At 57.7% G+C, this 19,391-nt stretch overlaps 2 protein-coding genes across 3 annotated transcripts in view; one reads left to right on the top strand and one right to left on the bottom strand.

Moving 5' to 3' along the window:
- Positions 1-19,391, top strand: part of LOC148646663 (uncharacterized) — a 139,013-nt gene that overhangs the window by 74,854 nt on the left and 44,768 nt on the right. The gene's annotated exons all lie outside the window — the stretch shown is intronic.
- Positions 1-19,391, bottom strand: part of map4k2 (mitogen-activated protein kinase kinase kinase kinase 2) — a 28,218-nt gene that overhangs the window by 7,982 nt on the left and 845 nt on the right. The window contains exons 2-25 of one of the 2 annotated variants that reach the window (XM_088609061.1): positions 14,693-14,750; positions 14,274-14,364; positions 13,372-13,436; positions 12,656-12,711; positions 11,759-11,806; positions 11,506-11,548; positions 10,412-10,484; positions 9,732-9,863; positions 8,766-8,828; positions 8,233-8,314; positions 8,026-8,136; positions 7,796-7,874; positions 7,356-7,414; positions 7,127-7,173; positions 6,772-6,810; positions 6,619-6,652; positions 5,990-6,107; positions 5,205-5,311; positions 4,994-5,035; positions 4,587-4,671; positions 3,609-3,688; positions 3,423-3,483; positions 2,003-2,126; positions 1,470-1,528 (exon numbers count right to left, since the gene is read on the bottom strand). In XM_088609061.1, coding sequence (XP_088465187.1) covers positions 1,470-1,528; positions 2,003-2,126; positions 3,423-3,483; positions 3,609-3,688; positions 4,587-4,671; positions 4,994-5,035; positions 5,205-5,311; positions 5,990-6,107; positions 6,619-6,652; positions 6,772-6,810; positions 7,127-7,173; positions 7,356-7,414; positions 7,796-7,874; positions 8,026-8,136; positions 8,233-8,314; positions 8,766-8,828; positions 9,732-9,863; positions 10,412-10,484; positions 11,506-11,548; positions 11,759-11,806; positions 12,656-12,711; positions 13,372-13,436; positions 14,274-14,364; positions 14,693-14,750 — 1,756 coding nt within the window. Of the gene's footprint in view, positions 1-1,469; positions 1,529-2,002; positions 2,127-3,422; positions 3,484-3,608; positions 3,689-4,586; positions 4,672-4,993; positions 5,036-5,204; positions 5,312-5,989; positions 6,111-6,618; positions 6,653-6,771; positions 6,811-7,126; positions 7,174-7,355; positions 7,415-7,795; positions 7,875-8,025; positions 8,137-8,232; positions 8,315-8,765; positions 8,829-9,731; positions 9,864-10,411; positions 10,485-11,505; positions 11,549-11,758; positions 11,807-12,655; positions 12,712-13,371; positions 13,437-14,273; positions 14,365-14,692; positions 14,751-19,391 lie in introns of both variants that reach the window. The other variant, XM_088609059.1, reaches the window with a different exon arrangement.

The raw sequence follows: 19,391 nt of genomic DNA, 5'->3' as shown, positions 1-19,391 counted from the left end.
GAGGGAGAAGGCACTCAGGGCTTTCTACGCAATAAGAAGGAGGCTCTTCAACATCAACCCACCAACAAGAATCTGGCTCCAAATATTTGAAAGTGTAATCCAACCCATTGCCCTATACGGCAGTGAAGTTTGGGGTCCCCTCACAGACCAGGATTACACCCAATGGGACAAACACCCCACAGAAACTATGCACATGGAGATCTGTAGAAACATCCTCCGTGTGCAGAGAAAAACTCCTAACAACGGGTGCAGGGCCGAATTAGGCCAGTACCCACTATTGATAAACATACAGAAGAGAGTATTAAAGTATTGGCTACACCTAAAAAACAGTGACCAAAATTCCTACCACCACAAAGCCCTGCTCAGCCAAGAGCTGAGCCCAAAACAGAGCCCCCTGAGCCAGCTGGTCCTGAGGCTCACCGACCTGAGCCACACCAACACTAACCAGCCTCAGGACAGCACTGCTAGAGCACCACAACCCAGACTCAACCACATCACAGCACAGATCAAACAGCAATATCTCACACACTGGGACACACACACACAAACACAACATAAACTGGAATGCTACAGAACCCTAAACAGACAATACACACTAGCTGAATATTTGACCAAAATAAAAAATAGCAAACAGAAACAGACCCTGACGAAGTACAGGCTCAGTGACCACAGCCTGGCCATAGAAACTGGGCGACACAGGCAGACCTGGCTGCCCAGAGAGGACAGGCTGTGCTCCCACTGCCAGCAGGGAGAAATAGAGACAGAGGTGCACTTCCTACTGCACTGTGACAGATACTCTGGGATTAGAGAAACATTCTTCCCGAAATTCAGAAATCTAATCCCAGAGTTCCCACACCTGCCAAAACCACAACAGGTCCCAATCCTACTGGGAGAGGGAGGAGGGAACTCAGTTGATCTGGCAGCCCAGTATGTGATCTCCTGTCACAGCCTGAGGAACAGTGAGTCCGTCTCCCAATAATGCTCCAGCCGCCTACAGTATATGTCGATATTATATAATATGTCTTTGTTGTAAATGTCTGTAACATGTCTGTAGATTTTATTTTACTTCTATTTTTTGTTTTGTTCTATGTTAATTTTATTATTTTTCTTTGCTTTGGCAACACTGATTGTACCCATCGGTCATGCTAATAAAGCACCTTGAATTGAATTGAATTGAATTGACAGAGAGAGAGAGAGACACGGGGAGAGAGGAGAGGTGGACAGGGAGAGAGAGAGAGACACAGAGAGAGGAGAGGTGGACAGGCAGAGAGAGAGGAGCGCTGGGCAGGGAGAGAGAGAGACAGAGAGGAGAGGTGGACAGGGAGAGAGAGAGAGGAGAGCTGGGCAGGGAGAGAGAGATAGGAGAGGAGAGGTGGACAGGGAGAGAGAGAGAGAGGAGCGCTGGGCAGGGAGAGAGAGAGACAGAGAGGAGAGGTGGACAGGAGAGAGAGACCCTCACTGGAACATACCCACGCTACACCTCCGGCAGCCCTTGGTGTCGGGGATCTTCGTGGAGACGGCGTACTTCCTGCCCAAGAGAAGCAGCGTCAGACACCGGCGCGGGGGGGCGGGTTTGTGGTAAACAGAGTAACTGAGCAAGGCACTTCGTTCAGACTGCACCAGGAACAGAACCCATTCTGTTCAGTCAGTTTGGATCCAAGCTTCCAAAAACATCCATCAAACCACCTTCAAACAGCTTTATCACATTCAGGGTCAGGGGGGGAGCTGGAGTCTATCCCAGCAGGCAACGGGAGCAAGACAGGGTACACCCTGGACAGGACGCCAGTCCATCACAGGACACCCACACACTCACACCAGGGCCAGTTTTACCAGAAGGCAATTAACTCCCCAGTATGTCTGGGGACTGTGGGAGGAGACCAGAGCGCCTGGAGGACACCCACACGAACGCGGGGAGAACATGCAGACTCCACCCAGACAGCACCCCAGGTCCAGAATTGGACCCAGAGCTGCCTCTCTTAAAACACATCCTGCAGCCCTGTACCTGGGGATGATCCTCTCCGTCAGCCGGTTGGCGCTGAGGGACCGGTGGCTCGGCCTCTTCTGCAGCTGCCTCCTGTGGTCGAACAGCGCCGCCAGGTTGTGGGAGCAGAGCTGGGAAGACTTTCCTGAAGACCGGATCGGGAGAGACAAGTCAGGGACTTCTCCTGCTGCACGGAGAGCGCCAGATGGGGGCTGTCTGCTCCAGAGACTGGACACCCCTGCTGCAGACACACTGACCCCTCCAGGACCAGGACTGGACAGCCCTGCTGCAGACACACTGACCCCTCCTGGACCAGGACTGGACACCCCTGCTGCAGACACCCTGACCCCTCCTGGACCAGGACTGGACAGCCCTGCTGCAGACACACTGACCCCCTCCTGGACCAGGACTGGACAGCCCTGCTGCAGACACCCTGACCCCTCCTGGACCAGGACTGGACACCCCTGCTGCAGACACACTGACCCCTCCTGGACCAGGACTGGACACCCCTGCTGCAGACACACTGACCCCCTCCAGGACCAGGACTGGACAGCCCTGCTGCAGACACACTGACCCCTCCTGGACCAGGACTGGACACCCCTGCTCTAGACACGCTGGCCCTGCAGGACCAGGACTGGACAGCCCTGCTACAGACACCCTGACCCCTCCTGGACCAGGACTGGACAGCCCTGCTGCAGACACCCTGACCCCTCCAGGACCAGGACTGGACAGCCCTGCTGCAGACACACTGACCCCTCCTGCACCAGGACTGGACACCCCTGCTGCAGACACCCTGACCCCTCCTGGACCAGGACTGGACACCCCTGCTGCAGACACCCTGACCCCTCCTGGACCAGGACTGGACAGCCCTGCTGCAGACACCCTGACCCCTCCTGGACCAGGACTGGACAGTCCTGCTGCAGACACCCTGACCCCTCCAGGACCAGGACTGGACACCCCTGCTGCAGACACCCTGACCCCTCCTGGACCAGGACTGGACAGCCCTGCTGCAGACACCCTGACCCCTCCTGGACCAGGACTGGACAGTCCTGCTGCAGACACACTGACCCCCTCCTGGACCAGGACTGGACAGCCCTGCTGCAGACACCCTGACCCCTCCTGGACCAGGACTGGACAGCCCTGCTGCAGACACCCTGACCCCTCCTGGACCAGGACTGGACAGTCCTGCTGCAGACACCCTGACCCCTCCTGGACCGGGACTGGACACCCCTGCTCTAGACACGCTGACCCTCCAGAACCAGGACTGGACAGTCCTGCTGCAGACACACTGACCCCTCCAGGACCAGGACTGGACAGTCCTGCTGCAGACACACTGACCCCTCCTGGACCGGGACTGGACACCCCTGCTCTAGACACGCTGACCCTCCAGGACCAGGACCGGTCAGCCCTGCTGCAGACACGCTGACCCTCCAGGACTCACCTGACACGGACATCAGGACATTGTTCATCACGTACAGCCATGTGCATCTCTGGGGGAGCAACTGGGAGAGGAGAGAGGGAGGAGAGGAGAGAGAGAGAGAGCAGAGAGTAAGTCAACGCCTTCAGGGACCTGACACGACCGATTCGGAGTTGTCGGGTCTCTCACAGGAAGGGGCCGTCTGCGTACCTTCTCCATGGTGTCCTCGTGCAGCTCGTTCAGGTTCAGGGTGTAGATGCCCTCCTCGGCCCCTAGGAGGAGGTACTGATCTGGGCGGAGAGGGGGAGACAGAGGCCGTTCACCCACCGAGCCACGGCCCGCGAATCTGTTTCGACAGCGGGGCGCGAGCCCGGACAGCGCGAGGGAGCACAGCTGAGTGCCCCATCCCTCTCTCCTCCTCGTTCTTCCCCCCTTTCCTTCCTGTTCCAGGCACCCACAACTCTCAGTGTAAAAACACACGTTTTGTATTCGCGGTCCTAAACAAATTCCCCTTTCGTGTCCCCGTTTCGATATTGAGCTTGAAGTCGGCTTCTGGGTTAATCTTCAGTCACGCCCGTTCTTTATAGTAATAATCCTCGCTCTGGACAGGTCAGGGGGGATCCCCTCCACCCCCACCAGTGTTTACCCCACCTGGATGAGGCGCCAGTCCGCTCCCCACACCCCAGCTCTCAGTGGGGAGGAGAGCAGAGTGATGGAGCCAGTTCAGAGAGGGGGGTTATTAGGAGGCCATGAGGGGTACAGACCAGGGGGGAATTTGGCCAGGACACTGGGGTAACACCCCTACTCTTCTAGAGAAACACCCTGGGGTTTTTAATGAGCACAGAGAGTCAGGACCTCAGTTTTATGTCTCATCCAAAGGACGGCGCCTGTTTACAATCTAGTGTCCCCCGTCACTATACTGGGGCATCAGGACCCACACAGACCGCAGGGTGAGCGCCCCCTGCTGGCCCCACTAACACCTCTTCCAGCAGCAGCCTCAGCTCTCCCAGGAGTCTCCCCTCCAGGTACTGACCAGGCTCACACTGCTGGGCTCCAGTGGGGCTGGAGGAGAGCTGCAGGGCAATGGAGGGCATCCCCATTAGCTGTAAAGAGCCATGAGTGGAGTGTCTAGAAAGGCGCTATAGAAGTGCAAGAATAGGTGCACTAGGTGGCGCTGTGGAGCCGTACCTCTGGTCTGGGGCAGGACCCAGGTGGAGGCGCAGTGGATTTTGAGCGGGCAGCCATTGAACACCTTGGAGAAGCAGGCCCCCATCTGCAGGGACACAGGGCACACGGCCGTCAGGACACGCACCTAGCGGCGTGTGTGTGTGTGTGCGCGCTATAAGTGACTGTGTGTGTGCATGCGTGCACGTGCCGTGTGTGTGTGTGTGTGTGTGTGTGTGTGTATGTGTGTGTGTGTGTGTGACTGTGTGTGTGCATGCGTGCACGTGGCGTGTGTGCGTGTCTGTGGTTTGTGTGGTGTGTTGTGTGTTTGTGGTCGGGGCCTGAACGCTGTCCTGCCTGGAGCCTGGAGGATCCAGGATGAGCTTTGGGGCTTTCTGAGCACGGAGAGGAACAGAGCCGGGGGGGCTTACGTGCACTTGTGGCGTGGGTGGGAGTCCGTGACAGTCCGCCCGCTGCAGAGAAACGACACGGCACACGGGTTAGAACCAGCAGTGGCGCCCCCTGTAGGCCAGCGCACACACAGGCAGGCCGGGGCATTCCTGACAGCCAGCTCCGTGGCCGGAACTGGGCCCGCCGCTCCCAGGAACTAATCCCTTGAACCCGGCGCCGGGGGACACTCACCGAGTCCTCCGTCTTCCTCCGCAGGGTGGCCCATTCCGGAGAGAGGGGGGGCTCGCGGCTCGGGGGCGGGCTGCCCCCGCCGCCCCTCGCCTCGCCGACAGCGCCCCCTGCGGGACAGGGGCGGAGACGGCGGTCAGACGGGGCGCCCCTGGGGGCTGAGAGAGGGGGGCCCCCCAGGTCCCCCTAACGCTCAACAACTCCCCTTTGGACTCGGTAGCTACAGTGGCTGCAAAATGTTGGGCATCTCCCCCTCGCAATTATAACCACGCCGTCCCTCACGCAGGGCAGAACGAGGCCCTGTCGACGTGGGGGGGGGGGGGGGGGGGGTCTCTCAAGTCAACCACCCGGCTGTACACCCCCGAGACTGTCTGAATTGACTCATGAGCCAGGGCTGCTGCTGCCTTCTCTCCCACATAGCCTAGGCCCCGCGCAGCACACACGGAGGAAAAGGGCCTGGTGTGCTACTACTTTCCAGGGTTCAGGAATCCAAGGACGCGCACCACGTGCTGTGCGATACCCTTTACCTTAACGATCACCACCCCCACCCCCCCCCGTTCGGAAAGTTTTACCGCACGCAAAGTTCCCACCTGGTTAGAACGTTTACCAGTTTTGTGATTTGCTGTTTTCGGGAAATAAAGTAGATTTTGATAGAAAAAAGAAAACCAGCAGTCAGAGCGAGTCAGTCCTATGGAAACGGTGCTCTCTCCCAACAGGCCTGGGTGAATCCTAAGTCTCTCTCGTGACCGAATAACCGCATCACATGGCGGGCTAGAAACCCCCCTCACCTGCCCCGTTGTCAGCGCTGGAGCCCGGAGCGGGCTGGGAGGCGGCGGCGCTGGACGAGGGGCTGACCCCTCCTGCCCTCTTCACCGTGCCGAATTTCTCCGTCTCCTCGTCGGACGTGTGCTGCCGGCCCGGGTGACAGACAAGGGGAGAGGCCTTCAGCCTTCTGCTTGGAGATACTGTACGTACCTGAGGCCTACCCGGCCAAGAGCCAAGCACAGCAGCGCCACCCAGTGGAGGAGCAGCCTCTAGCACTGTTACAGCAATCCCAGAAGGCACCTCGATGGCGAACAGCACCGGCAATGATGACACATCCTGGGGTACTGCACGTGACCGGGGCTGGGGAGCCCTGCTGTACACCCCCCCTGCTCACAGTGCGTTAACCAGGGTTCGGGGCTCCTGCACTCATATCTGGGAGGTTGCAGGTTCAAAGCCCAGGCAATTCACTGGTGTTTCGCCCCCCGTGCAAAACACTTCACCCTGAAAATGCCCGGCTGTAGAGACGGGCGCTGATCTAAATTGAGGAAAAAGGCGTCGGCCCGATTAATTAGCAAGTGAGCTGCTCAGCTGCAGCAGGAACCCGTGTTTGAAGGGGCGGGGCTGAAGCCTGGATCAGGCGATTCCACCTTACCCCAGCAGATGGCGCTCTCTTGATAGTCAGGCTCCTGCCGCACAGAAAAGAGGGGGGGGGGGAGGGTAGAGAGAGTCAGAGCACTTCCCCATTGCGTGTGACTCTGCTGTATCAAGTGCCGCTCGGGGCCAGCGGGTCAGAACCGGGTCTCACCTCTCCATCAGCGCCTCCTCTACGCACTCCAGCAGGCTCCTGGGAGAGAGACAGAGAGAGGGGAGGTGTGTGCTGGGATGCCCTGACCATTCACACTCTTTGCACTCGAGACAGGGAGAGAGAGAGATGCAGGGAGGGAGAGAGAGAGAGGGAGGGAGGAGACAGGAGGAGGAAAAGAGAGGTACAGAACAGAGGCTGCAGCAGACACAATCCCCTGTTCCAGGTTACCAGCCTTGGCCTCTCTCTGAAGATCGTTCAGCTCTATAACAGCAGCAGCAGCAGTTACTGGGCTGGAAAGACAGTGGGAAACTCAGCGGAGGTCAGCCACCAGGCCAGCAAGCCACAGGAGTCTTACGGAGTGCTGTGCTCGACTCCCATGATACCCCAGTCGTCGCAGGAGCCCTGCAGAATCACACAGGCAAGAGGACACAGTTACACACGTCTCCACCCTGTCTCTGACCCCGCCCACACCCCATCTCCCCACACCCCATCTCCCCCCCAGGCTCAGTCTCGCTGCGGTCTGCACCCCCACACCTCCCAGAGAGGGGGCAGCACCAAGAGCGCCCCTGCACCCCCCCCCTCACCAGGTCAGGGTAGGGATCCGTCTCCTTCCTCAGGGGGGGGCAGAACTTCACCTGGTTGACTGTGGAGAAAGAAGACAGGGTGAGACTCCACTGGGGTCAGAACCAGTCCCCCCCATGAACCCAACTCCACTGGGGTCAGAACCAGTCCTCCCATTAAGCCAACTCCACTAGTCAGTGTTGGTGTGGTTGTGTGCATTAATGTCTTTGTGTCAGTGTGTCCGTGTAAAAGCATGTGGCTTCACTGACAGGGGAGGGGTGTGGCTTCACTGACAGGGGAGGGGTGTGGCTTCACTGACAGGGGAGGGGTGTGGTTTCGCCGACAGGGGAGGGGGCGTGGCTTCTCCGACAGGGGAGGGGGCGTGGCTTCTCCGACAGGGGAGGGGGCGTGGCTTCCCCCGAGAGGCGAGGGGGTGTGGCTATGACAGAACTCCGGCACTCACACTGATCTTCGGATGGAGTCCTCGCCACACTCATGTGCTTCCCAAGAGACATGATCTTATCTGGGAAGGCGTCGCACGTCTGTAAACGCAAACAGCATTCAGCGTTTGCAACACAGTCGGATTTCATTACCTGCCTCCTACACCCCCCCAGAGAGTAAGTACACCCTCCCCCGAATGTAGACAGAAATGGTAGCAGCCCTGCTGGTGGCCAGAGAGAAAGGCTCACTCACGTCCAGGTCACTGTCGTCCATGTGGAGCCCTGCGCTGAGGTCAGGGTTACTGGCCGTGTCCAGCAGCTCGATGACCTGGGTCCGGGTCAGCAGCTGAGTCATGAAGGGGTGCTGGAGGCACAGAGAGGGGGAGAGGCTGTTACCCCGGGGGAGATGGGGGTGCTGTTGGCCCGGCGCGGGTGTGTCGGGCTCCAGGACAGCGCGCACCTGCAGGAGTTTTTCCGCTGTTGGTCTCTTGCGCGGGTTCTTGGTCAGGGCCAGCTTTAGAAAGGTGTGGAAGTCTGAGGTCCTGCAGTCACAGGGAAAACACAGCAATTCAATTCAGAGTCACCCCCATACCCACACAGATACACCCCACCGTCACCCCCATACCCACACAGATACACCCCACTGTCACCCCCATACCCACACTGAGACACCCCTCCGTCACCCCCACACTGACACTGAAACACCCTGCTGTCACCCGCATACCCACACTGAGACACCCCACTGTCACCCCCATACCCACACTGAGACACCCCACTGGCACCCCCATACCCACACTGAGACACCCCACTGTCACCCCCATACCCACACTGAGACACCCCACTGGCACCCCCATACATACACTGAGACACCCCACCGGCACCCCCACACTGACACTGAAACACCCTGCTGTCACCCGCATACCCACACCAAGACCCCCCACTGTCACCCCCATACCGACACAGACACCCCACTGTTTCCTTCCGATTTCTTACCACTTGGTCTTGTCTTTGAGCTTGGGGGGCTGGAAACTGCTCTTCGACATCACCATCAGGGCTCTGGAACAGAGAGCCGGACTCAGAGAAGCTCTGGACACGGTACCAGATCTCACCACAGACACGGGCAGGCGCCTCTGTACAGCAAGGGCGGCAGGGGTCTGGAACAAGCCGCCCCAGACGCGCCGCCAGAACGGCTGGCTCTGATCCTCAGCTCAATTAGCTCAGCTCAGACATTATTCAATTCAATTCAACTTTATTGTCATTAAACTGACACAGGTGCACGGTATAATGAAAAGTGTTTCTCATTAGTCACTCAGGTGCAGTATATAAATAGGACAGAAGATAAGACAATAGACAGTTACACCAGAGCAATAACAGTAACGTGTAATAACATAACATAAATAACATGTAATCAAGTAATCAAACTGTGCAAAATTCCGCAAACAGAGAAAATTTAACAGGACAAAAATAGTGCAAGGTAATTCTTGGAACAGTGCAAAAAATAGTATGGTTAAAAGTAGCATGGTTAATAAATATTAAATATTATTATGCCTGTTAAAATTTTACTGGGCTATCGAGGGGACAGTACAATTTTGGCTTACATGTGTGTGTGGTGTAGGAGTACAGAGGTTGTGGGTACAGGAGGATGTTAGGAGAGATCATAATAAGGTGGAAGGGAGTGGGGGCGTCATTATAGAAGAGCTGCAACTCCTGATGACTGTGCCGAAAATGTGTCAAACTTGCGCACAGCCCTGCATCTAGTTAATTATCTGGGCAATTAGCTAAGTGAATCGGCCTGCCCTCGGCCTTGAGTGAGAATGCAATTAGCATTTTAATATTCAGATGTCGGGCAGGACAGCTGTGCGCAGGGACAAGCCACGCGGAGAACACCGGCAACAGCAAAGGGACAGGAAGTGGGCCGGGGGCGGCAGGAAGTCGGGGCAGCAGGGGGCGACGGCTCACCTCATGGGATGCAGGTCGAACATGGGGGGCTGGAGCTCGGCCAGCTCGATGGCGGTGATGCCCACCGCCCAGATGTCGCACAGCTGGTTGTACCCACCCTTCTTCTCCACCGCCGCCACCTCCGGCGCCATCCTGCGAGACAGGGGCGCACGGGACAGGTGAAGAGCAGAGGACAGAGTCGGGACGCCGGGGGGCACCAGGGGTGGCACCAGCCAGGCACATAGTGCAGGGGACGGGGACGGGGGGGCAACACGGGGAGATCGCGATGTCCCGCGCACTCCTGATCTCGAGGCGCCGATCGCTTGAGAGTCCCTTGCGGTCCAGACCTCGGGACCCTCATGTGTCGCACGGTGCTGTCGATCGCATGCTCGTCGACCCCAACGGTCTGATCCCGCCCGGGTCTCGTCAACCAGACCCCTACTGCACTGCCCTCCCCACTTGTTTCTTCATCCCACGCAGCGGTATTCCCCCTGCAGGTTTACAGGGAGGGGCGTCGCCGAGCTCTTTTCGGTTCTTGGATTTTCCTGCGCGACTCCCCCGCGGCCTGCGGCGAGCGCAGAGCCCAGACCCGGCATCCCCCCACACCCCCCCCCACCGAGGCGAACGGGAAGAGAAACACAAAGGTGGCGAGGGAAAACGAAGAGGCGGGCAGCAGACAGGAGCAGGGGCAGCGACCTCACCAGTACGGCGTGCCGATGAAGGAGTTCCTCTTGGCCACCGAGGCGTTGATTTCTGCCGCCACACCAAAGTCGGCTGAAGGACGACCCATCGGGGGAGACGAACACATTCATGAAATGATTACAATCAACCGCTTCCTCGAGCAACACTAAACAGGTATAAAATATATTGATGCGTGTGTGCCGATCACGTGTGTCAGTATATAGAGATGTGTGCTGATCACGTGTATCAGTATATATTGATGCGTGTGTGCTGATCACGTGTGTCAGTATATAGAGATGTGTGCTGATCGCGTGTAACAGTATATAGAGATGTGTGCTGATCACGTGTGTCAGTATATATTGATGCGTGTGTGCTGATCGCGTGTCAGTATATATTGATGCATGTGTGCTGATCACGTGTGTCAGTATATATTGATGTGTGTGTGCTGATCACGTGTCAGTATATATTGATGCGTGTGTGCTGATTGCGTGTGTCAGTATATATTGATGCGTGTGTGCTGATCGCGTGTGTCAGTATATATTGATCCGTGTGTGCTGATCACATGTCAGTATATATAGATGTGTGCTGATCACGTGTGTCAGTATATATTGATGCATGTGTGCTGATCACGTGTCAGTATATATTGATGCGTGTGTGCTGATCGCGTGTGTCAGTATATATTGATGCCTGTGTGCTGAACACGTGTCAGTATATATTGATAATAATAATAAACTTTATTTTATATAGCGCCTTTACAGGTGGCTTCTCAAAGCGCTTGATGCGTGTGTGCTGATCACGTGTGTCAGTATATACTGATGCCGATATATTGATCAGCCAGTTCAGACTGGGATCCCCTCTGTATCTGCAGCAGGCAAATGACAGCACAAACTGATCACTGCAATATAACCCTAGTGTAGCGCATGAGCCTGACAAGACCACATGGCCCGCCAGCGTGTTCCTCTCCAGGACGAGGATATCTGGACAGAGAAAACCGCCAGACATTAGAGCCGGATTCACAGGAGCGCTGTGTGTGTGCGTGTGTGTGCGTGTGTGCGTGTGTGCGCTGTGTGTGCGCGCGAGGGTCAGCACACGGAGGCCCGGCTTCCTCACTGACCCAGTTTGACGTCGCCTCGGTCTGTCAGGAGGATGTTGGCTCCCTGCACATGACAGACGGTGACACAATGAGATCAGGGAGAGGCAGAGCCACTAACTAACACACACACACACGCCCTAGCGCACTGACATACACACTCACACACACACTCAACACAAGCCCAAATACTCTGACACACGCTCCCCTTGAAGCCTAACACACTGACACACACACACATTCCACACAGGCTCCAAGACAGATTTAAACCACTGACCTTGATGTCTCTGTGCATCTTCCCCGTGATGTGCAAATGGTGCAGCCCCTGGGGGAAGAGACAGCACTAAGACACAGGTCATGGGCTGTACCATCAGCAAGGCGGGGGGGGGGGGGGGGGGGGTCAGACTCAGCCACAAAGAGTTGCAGTTGCTGGCAGCACAACATGGAGGGTTGATAGGCTAAATGGGAAATCTCTGTTACAAGGTAGAATCACTGGAATGTTTTTCTCATATTTGAAAGATCAAATAGTAGTCCCTTACACAAGCCCCTTATAACTGTAGGCAATTACTTGCTGAAAGCAACTAACTTTCCTAACACTCATTATTGTGTAGAGCAGTAGCCAGGGCTCTGCCCCATTGTAACCAGGGAGTTGCAAGTTCAAATCCCCCCTGTGCTGACACAGCTGTTGTCTTTCTTGTGCTTCTTTTACAGTGTAGTGTCCCCGTCACTATACTGGGGCATCAGGACCCACACAGACCGCAGGGTGAGCGCCCCCTGCTGGCCCCACTCACACCTCTTCCAGCAGCAGCCTCAGCTCTCCCAGGAGTCTCCCCTCCAGGTACTGGCCAGGCTCACACTGCTGGGCTCCAGTGGGGCTGCCAGTGGTGAGAGCCGCAGGGGGAGACAACTGCTGGCAAGGTCCTGTCTCTGTCTCTCAAGGGCCTGCAGAGGGCTCATGGTGTGTGGTGTCTCTCTGAAAGCTGTCTTTGTGCCTCAAGGGCAGAAAACGAAGTCTCCCGGACTAGACTTCTCAGTGCCACTGCGAGCTTATATCTGTGCAGATGCCAGGGACGGCCCCTGGCAGGCTAAGGGTCTGTCTGTGGCGTGTGGATCTGCGACCGACTGGAAAAAGAAATCGGCACGGTTCTGGTGTCCCTTGGCTAGGTGTACATACCTGTAACGTTTCCTTGCAGACGTACGCTATCTGCTTCTCCTTCAGCGGGCCCGTCACTGTAGGAACATCACGACTGCCACAGTTAGACGAGGAAGGAGACGGAGGACAAGGCGGGGCTCTGGACGGGCTCAGCGACAAGACCCATTTCAAAACAGTGTCTTTAAGAGCAGAGGGACGGGACGGGACTGTGGCTCAGTTTATAAAGACTGGTATGAGGAGCACAGTCAGGGCTTCAGAGACCAGGAAATGCTTTTGTTGCAGTGAGTAACTGCATGATCAAAAACCCACCTTTAAAACCCCCGAAAAATGCATGTATACCAGAATGTTAGAGAGCAGCCCTATAGTATGCGTCAGCTCTGCTCAAGGAGCATTTACAGTACAGCTGTTATCATATCACATCACAGGGTCAGTCCCGCCAGATGTTCAGAGGTCCGTGGGGGATGCGGAACCACCCAGATGTTCCCAGCAGAGGGTCTCGCTCGAGATTCCAGAGCATCCCGCTGTGCTCCCACGGGAATCAAGGAGCTGGGGGGGGGGTGAAGTGACACATTAGCCACGTCTGCTGTTGCCTTGTGGCCGGGCACCGGAAGCACCAACGACCCTGCCTTTCGTGAGGTCGCTCGCATCAGCCTTCCTCCCAGCAGCCCACTGAGGAGAAGGCCTGGTCTGATACTACTTTACTTTCTTCAGGGGCCCCAGCCCTGCCACACACTCACCATGGTAAATGTCCTGCAAGGATCCCCCCCCACAGAACTCCATACAGATCCACAGCTTGTTGTTCCTGGAGGTGGACAAAACACAAAAACAAAACACGCAGAGAGACCATCGTCACTGTCGCACCACCTTAAACACCGTCAGGAAAGGCGGGTGTCCCTGTCCACTCCCGCTAGCTCTGGTGAAGTCCATCCTCGTGGTCCACTATTTAAAAACAGGAAACCAGAGGCTCCCGAGGAGCAGAGCCAGCGCAGTCGGGTGTGGGGTGCGCAGATGTCACGGGTTCAAGCCCCAGGATGCCCCAAGTGGCTCTACAGGTGTGAGAGGGCCCACTGGGCTGGACTGTGGACACGCCATTCCCCCCCTCTGGGCTGGACTGTGGACACGCTGTACCCCTCCTCTGGGCTGGACTGTGGACACGCTGTCGTCCCCCCCCCTCTGGGGTGGACTGTGGACACGCTGTACCCCCCCTCTGGGCTGGACTGTGGACATGCTGTCCCCCTGCCCCCCACTCTGGGCTGGACTGTGGACACGCTGTACCCCCCCTCTGGGCTGGACTGTGGACACGCTGTCGTCCCCCCCCCTCTGGGGTGGACTGTGGACACGCCATTCCCCCACTCTGGGCTGGACTGTGGACACGCCGCCCCCCCCCCCCTCTGGGCTGGACTGTGGACATGCCATACCCCCGCCCCCCACTCTGGGCTGGACTGTGGACACGCTGTCCTCCCCCCGGGCTGGACTGTGGACACGCTGTCCTCCCCCCGGGCTGGACTGTGGACACGCTGTACCCCCCACTCTGGGCTGGACTGTGGACACGCTGTCCTCCCCCCCCTCCGGGCTGGACTGTGGACCCGCCGTCCTCCTCCAGATTCCTACAGGAGCGAGAGGGACAGGACTCCAGCACCTGAGGTAGCTCCCGAAGTAGGCGACGATGTTCTTGTGCCTGCAGTCCTTCATCATGGTGATCTCCTGCTGGATGGACGAGATGTCGTCCCCTGGCGGAGGAGACACAAGTTTTCACCGTTTGACTCCAGCAGTGACAGCTCGTGTCAGAAAGGCACTGCAGGTTGCGAGGGCATGATGAACAATTCCGAAGGATTAAAATGACGGGGTTGAGCGAATTATAAGACCTCTGCCTGCACGCAGAATGACGGAGGTCCTTGGGATGTGAAGGGTCAGAGGTCATTGGAAGTCACGACCTTTGACCCCTCCCATAGCAAGAGCTCCCCGCCGCCTGGGCTCACTCCAGCGGCTGCTCGCCTCTCACGGCTCCCGACACCCGCGGCCTCGGTACGAGATCGAGCTCGGTGGCGGGCGGCCTACCGGGGTCCAGCTTGACGATTTTGATGGCTGCCATTTCCGAGGTCTTGATGTTGCGGGCCTGAAACAGAGACGCGGGCGTCAAGAGGAGGGCAGATCCCACAGCGGCGCCCCTCCAGGAGACGGGAAAACAGCCCTCAGGGTCTCACACCTCTACACCGCCCGCTGTGCATGAACTGTAGAAAGGGAGACGGGAGCAGGGAGCTGGGAGACGGGAGACGGGAGACAGGAGCTCGGAGCAGGGAGACGGGAGCAGGGAGCTCGGAGCTGGGTTCGAAAGGTATTCTGCATCCTGTGTCTCAGCCTTCTGCGGCCCAGACCTGTCCTGCCGAGAGGGGAAGTGAGAGCAGCTGCCGGGCAGCTCCGAGGGGCCTGGCCGATCCTCCCCTCGAACCCTGCCAGCCCGCAGCGGGCAGCCGAAAGCAGAACCGGAGCAGGAACAGAGAGAGCCTCCCGGGAGCCGCCCGCAAGCCCGATCTCACTTTCTCTCTCGCGCCGCGGCCGCAGGGGGTATCGGCCAGAGGGGGGGGGCTGGGAGACAGTTGGGAGCTGACCTGTACCCCTCATGGCCTCCTAATAACCCCCCTCTCTGAACTGGCTCCATCCCTCTGCTCTCCTCCCCACTGAGAGCTGGGGTGTGGGGAGCGGACTGGCGCCTCATCCAGGTGGGGGTACACACTGCTGGGGGTGGAGGGGATCCCCATGACCTGTCCAGAGCTCTGAGTGGAGGGTGCAGAAAGGCGCTATAGAAGTGTGAGGATTATTATTATTAGTATTACGAAGCGACACAGCCTGGCGTTAAACGGAGGGGAGGAGGAGGAGGTCTCGTGGGATAGCTCCCGAGTCCAAGAGCGCCGTCCGCCCTCCTCCGTTGCCACGGCCACCACAGGCTGCTTCGCCAAGGCCTCTCGGGTTGCTGCGGCAACAGCCGGTTGCCACGGGCCGGTCGCCGGCGCCTCCGCAGAGCAGCTTCAGGGCCGAGGGCAGAGAGAAAGTGGCGAAACGGCCGGGACTTCCTGTTTCCCCGGCCGCTGGGCCACAGCGCTTCCTGCCTCGCGCCGGCGAGCTCCGATCGCGCTCCCGGGGGGGAACAGAGAGCCGATCGCGCACAGGGGTGACCACAATTAAAAAAAAAAAAAAAGTTGGTTTTGGACACCAATGCCTCCTTGGAGCCCATGCAGATGGAAAACTGGTTTTTAATTTAGTTTTTTTTAACCATTTCAACAGACCAAAATCGCCCTTTCGTGTTCGGTCCTTGGCGTATTGATCCTGGGAGGCAGGGGCACACGGACACTACGAGATCCGTCCCAGTCCATCTGTCCTGCCTGTCCTTCGGCCTACTCATCCATCAACCCGTCCACCCAAATCTTCACCCATCGGTCTGATCCATCATCCGTCGACCAATCTCCTCTTGCACCTCTGCAGAGGTCAGGGCGTGACAATCTGTCCTATGAAGCCACGTCACCTGGCCATCAGAAGGACCGCATCCAACCACTCAGAGGGCACGGCTTCTGCAACCGACCAATCGAAGCTCAGAGCTCGTTATCCTGCCCATTGGAGCTCAGGGCCGCTTCAGACAACCAATCACAGCTAGGGACACTGTCTATTGGCCAATCAGAGCTCGGCGCACCCTCTGCTGCCCAATCAAAGCTCAGAGCTCGTTTTCCAGCCCATTGGAGCTCAGGACCACTTCAGACAACCAATCACAGCTAGGGACACTGTCTATTGGCCAATCAGAGCTCGGCACACCCTCTGCTGCCCAATCACAGCTCAGAGCTCGTGATCCGGCCGATGCAAAGGCAATCGCAGCCCCGGGCTCAGCAGACTGAGCGCCGTTTGGGAGGGCAGGCTGAAAGAGGCACGCGAGAGCAGTCTCTGGGCTGAGCCTCCTCCCCAGCGCTGCTCTCAGTCCAGGGTGTTTGTGCAGCTGAGCCTCAGGGCGCCCGAAGCGCCGTGTTCTCACACAGTGATGACACCTCTTCCTTCCCCGGCTTCCGCTGCGGGTTTCCTGTTACCAGCTCTGTCCCCCCGTCTCTCTCTCTGCCCCTCCCTCACCACTCTTTCCTCTCCCCGACACGGCAAACAACACGCACACACCCGAGCGCCAGCTGTCCCTCTCTCTCCCACACGAGATCCCCCTCTCCTGCGAGGTGCCCTGATGCAGGTATTCAAAACCCTGACAGAATCAACCCAGAATCTACAGTCAAACACGACCCGGAGGACAGGAGGGGAAACGACTTGGAAACGCATTTAAAACTGAGAGCGGGAGGCCCTTCTTTACAAGAAGGGTGGTGGGGGCGTGGAGCAAGCTTGCCAACCGTGTTGTTGAAGCCAATACCCTGCTTTCTTTCAAGAAACACCTGGATGAGATCCTCCAGTCAGGACAGAAGACACTACTTTACACAGAGAGTGGTGGGGGTGTGGAACAGGCGGCCAAGCCATGTCGTTGAAGCAACTCCATGAACAGCTCCTCTGGTCGGCTCTCCCCCCTGCCGGCGGATCCGGAGTCGCCAGCGGGGTCTCGAGCCGGGAGCCAGCCCCCGGGGGGCGTCAGAGACTCCCCCCCGAGGCGAGAGTCTTGGGCCGGCTGAGGCTGCTCTTGCGTGGGCGCGGACATCCTGAGCTCTGTCTCACCCCCGGCCTGCGCTCACACTTCGATCGCCGCGCGAGAAATCAGACCCCTTCCTCTCCCTCTCTCGGCGCGCGGTCCGTGGCTGACGGCGCGCGAGCGTTCCGGCCCCCGCGCGGACCGCAGGCACCCCCTGCACTGATCGCGATGCGACCTCGCGGCGCTGCCCTGCTGACCGCCCACTGACCACTGGCCGCTACCGAGCGTGCTTGTGAGGACGCTACACGAGGGGTGTTACCGTTAGGAACGGTTGGCGCAAAGGTTTTCAAGAGAGAGGAAGGAAATCGGCCCGGCGGGGCGTCTGGCGGTGGCCGACCGCGGGTCTCACCCAGCTGTTTCCCGAAAGAAAGCAGGGTATCGGCTTCAACGACAGGGCTGGGGCAGCTTGTTCCACACCCCCGCCGCCCTCTGGGTAAAGTGCCCCCTGTTCCTGGGTTTAGATGAACTCCCACGGAGTTTCCACTGGTGTCCTCCGGTTTGGGAGATCTCCTGTTCAAGACTAGAAAGGTCCAGTTCCTGTCCTGTCGGCCTGGCAGTTCAGTTCATCGCCTCAAGCTCTGGAATGTATCAAATTGCTCTTCTCTGGAAAGATACAGCTGCTCTGTAATCTCTCCAATAACAGGGTGACACCAAAACTGGAAACTACTTTTTTCCTCCTCCACACTCCCCTATTCACACCGACACCTGGAGATCTGGAGATCTACAGTCCACTGATAATAATAATTAATAATAATAATAGGTTACACTTATATAGAGCTTTTCTGGACACTCCACTCAAAGCGCTTTACAGGTAATGGGGATCCCCTCCACCACCACCAACGTGCAGCTCACCAGCACCCCAGCAGTGGGGAGGAGAGCAGAGTGATGGAGCCAGTTCAGAGAGGGGGGGTTATTAGGAGGCCATGATGGGTAAAGGCCAGGGGGGGAATTTGGCCAGGACACCGGGGTAACACCCCTACTCTTCTCGAGAAACACCCTGGGGTTTTTAATGACCACAGAGAGTCAGGACCTCGGTTTTACGTCTCATCCGAAGGACGGCGCCTGTTTACAGTCTAGTGTCCCTGTCACTATACTGGGGCATCAGGACCCACACAGACCACAGGGTGAGCGCCCCCTGCTGGCCCCACTCACACCTCTCCCAGCAGCAGCCTCAGCTCTCCCAGGAGTCTCCCCTCCAGGTACTGACCAGGCTCACCCCTGCGGAGCTCCAGTGGGGAGCTGCAGAGTGATATGGCTGCTCACCTCCTTCACACTGACTCCTGGAGATCTCTGGAGCTGGGATCAAACTGGGATGATCTGAGAAGCTGCTGGGAGAGGATCCGGGCTCTGTCGTTCTTCAGCGCTCTAGTCATAATAGTCACCAGTTCTCCTTCCCCCTAGTCAGTCCGACTTCCTCGCCCGGTGCTAACCGTATCTTCCTCTTTCTGGGTCGTACGCAACACACTCAATCCTCCTTCCCTACCGTCACCTCACGGTCTCGTACAAGCGGCCGCTCTACCGACCGCGCAGAGCCCGACAGCCACGCTGCCCCGCGTCAGCTGGTCGAGTTTGGTTCCTCGGCCTGGGAGAGGGTTGTCGGCATTTTTTTTGTCTCGTCTTGGTTTGGTTTGGTTTTTGGAAGCGACGCGTCACGTTTGCGCCTCCCGTGCGACGGTTTGAAACGGAAAAGGAGGGGGGAGGGGGGGAGACCAACTTCACAACACCCCCCACCACCCCAATAGCGACTCACTGTGACCCCGAAACCTAAAAACGTCCCAGGTGAAACACGGCGAGGATCAAAACGCCCAGTTTTTATAGGCAGCATGAGTTAACCGATATCCTGCGGTTTTACCATCTATGAACATACCGAGCCGGCACGAACGGCAGGGGTGCGGGATACCCTTGGTGGCAGGACGCGAACCTCGCAGTTCAAGGGTTTAATTTTTCCCACAGCGCGTGTAAAGTGTGGGAAACGGGGCAGCAGCATTTTTTTTTTGGTAACTCCGCGCGAGTGAGAGAAACTTGAAGGGGCTCAACCATAGTTTACAAAGCACACCACTTCCCCACCCGCTCTCTCTCACACACACACACAGA

The sequence above is a fragment of the Lepisosteus platostomus genome, chromosome 16, assembly GCF_059453375.1.
Source record: "Lepisosteus platostomus isolate fLepPlt1 chromosome 16, fLepPlt1.hap1, whole genome shotgun sequence".
NCBI classification, from domain to species: Eukaryota; Metazoa; Chordata; class Actinopteri; order Semionotiformes; family Lepisosteidae; genus Lepisosteus; species Lepisosteus platostomus.
Note: the sequence above shows the minus strand (reverse complement) of the source record. Positions and strands in the feature narration are given on the sequence as shown.